At 40.3% G+C, this 2,038-nt stretch overlaps 1 protein-coding gene across 1 annotated transcript; it reads left to right on the top strand.

Annotated features, from left to right (window-relative positions):
• The first annotated feature begins 203 nt into the window (after positions 1-203).
• On the top strand, positions 204-725 carry LOC112203826 (probable calcium-binding protein CML13). The gene is made up of 2 exons (XM_024344738.1): positions 204-226; positions 371-725. The coding sequence occupies exons 1-2, from the start codon at positions 204-206 to the stop codon at positions 723-725; spliced, it is 378 nt and encodes a 125-aa protein (XP_024200506.1).
• Positions 726-2,038: the final 1,313 nt, after the last annotated feature.

Genomic DNA, 2,038 nt, shown 5'->3' with positions numbered 1-2,038 from the left:
CCTTCAACCTAATTAATGAATTACATGCCATGCCACTCTCTCTCTCTTCTCTATTCTCTCCTCTCTCCTCTTTCTCTCTCTCTCTCTCTCCAAACCAGTCTCTCTCTCCATATTGACGCTGGTGGCTGCTGCATCTCCTCCCTTTGCCTGAATCTACGTCGCCACCTTCTCCGGCGAGCTGCTTCAGAGCTCCGATGACAAAGATGGGCTCACATTGCAAATCATTGTCAGTGCAATCTCTCTCGCAGAGCCGCCTTCTCCTCTGGCCAAGATTTCCCTATAACCGCGACTTCTTCGTCGAATTCGCCCTCATTCTCCGGCCACACTATCCAATTGAGGTCTGAATTTTACAGAAACTGTTTTGTTGAAGCTTTGCGAAATGGAACCGTGGAAGGGTTACTATCATTCCGACCTATGCCCAACTCAAATCCATAGTCGCCGAGGAGAAGCTAACTGTCCCCTTCGACTTCAAACGCTTCCTGGAGCTGATGGGGATGCACATGAAGCCCTTCAATCGCCAGCTCCGCGACGCCTTCAAGGTCCTTAACAAGGAAGCCACCGACTTCGTCTCCTTCTCGGAGCTCCGGTACATCCTCACCAGCATCGGCGAGAGATTGGAGATCTTCCCTAATAACTTTGGGGCCGGAGTCGTTGTTGGTGGAGCTGGAGACGAGTTTGCCAGTATAAATGCGCCGGCGTCGTTGTTGGATGGTGTCACACCCTAACCCGGAAATCAGCAATTTTTTTTTTCCTTCCAGAGTAAGGATGTGAATAGCTTTTAATTGTCAAAGTTAAGAAACACTTTAGCAAATAAAAACTATATTGAAAAAAAATGAGAATCAGAGAAACTCTTTATTACATAAGTAAGTACTTACAAGAGAAATAAAAGCAAGCTTAGAAAATAAGCTTTATTTTACAAAGATAAACCAAAACAGCAAACTAAAAATTTATTTCTCCTTTTCCAACAACCAGATTTCCAGAAATTAAACTCTAACCCTCAAGAGCATGATCTGCACAATATCATAAAAGGGGTGAGCTTAAAGCTCAGTAGAGCAAACCTCATACATATAATTAGTGATGATCCAAGACAGAAAATAACTCCTTATACTCCAATTGTTAGTACGTAATCTTGTACTAATCTCAGTCACCAGGGTGTTCTTGCCAAACAATAGATCGTTTTATCAATAATAATTGAAGGGGCTTCTCTGCCCAAGTGTATATACCAATGGCTGACTTTGCTGGTCCCTTACGAGTATTAGACTCAACTACACAACCATTATCACTCTTTCTTCAAGCTAGGATCAGATAAAATAACATGATGATGAATTAATCATATATATATATATATAATTTACACAGTATAAACATTCTAATCAGCAGCAAATATCACTCAAAATCATATCAATAGACTGATATAATCAAACTTGAGGTTCCCCAAAACTTCCCTTACCTTAAACCTGATTTAGTAAAGCTAAGACTTTGTTTCCAGACCTCTAAAGACTTGTCTCCAATCCCTGCTATTTCCAGATTCTCTAACTTGTTTTTCTACTCTCTTTTCTAACTTGTGTTTCTTACTGCAGGTAAAGGCTTCTTTTATACTAGAATATGTAATAAATAGAATCCATAAGTAGACTAGCCACCTCCTGCTTAGCTTAGTCAGTTAGATAACCATTGGGAGCAGCTTACTGCCAGCTCCTGCTTAGAAAAATCAAATGAAAATTATCCCAAACTGCCAGCTCCTGCTTTGAGCTTGTTGCCCAAGTTTTAAGTTGCTCTAAGAACAGCCACTTGCTGCACACAAGTAACTTTATGTTTGCAGACTCTTAATTGTGGTTAGAAGTGTGTATACATGTGTTTTCAACAAGCTACTAGGTGACACAGCAGTTTAAATAAAACAAAATAACATTCCAGATTTTCTTTTCTTCTTCTAATGTGTTTTTGTGCATGTGTTGCAGGCTTTAACAAGACTTCCAGCCAAAGAAACTCAAGAAGAGGGAACACAACGAGCTAAAGACAGTTGCTGGAAATTTTTGTACTT

The sequence above is a fragment of the Rosa chinensis genome, chromosome 5, assembly GCF_002994745.2.
Source record: "Rosa chinensis cultivar Old Blush chromosome 5, RchiOBHm-V2, whole genome shotgun sequence".
NCBI lineage: Eukaryota > Viridiplantae > Streptophyta > Magnoliopsida > Rosales > Rosaceae > Rosa > Rosa chinensis.
The sequence above is the reverse complement of the archived record's forward strand: the minus strand, read 5'-3'. Positions and strand labels throughout refer to the sequence as shown.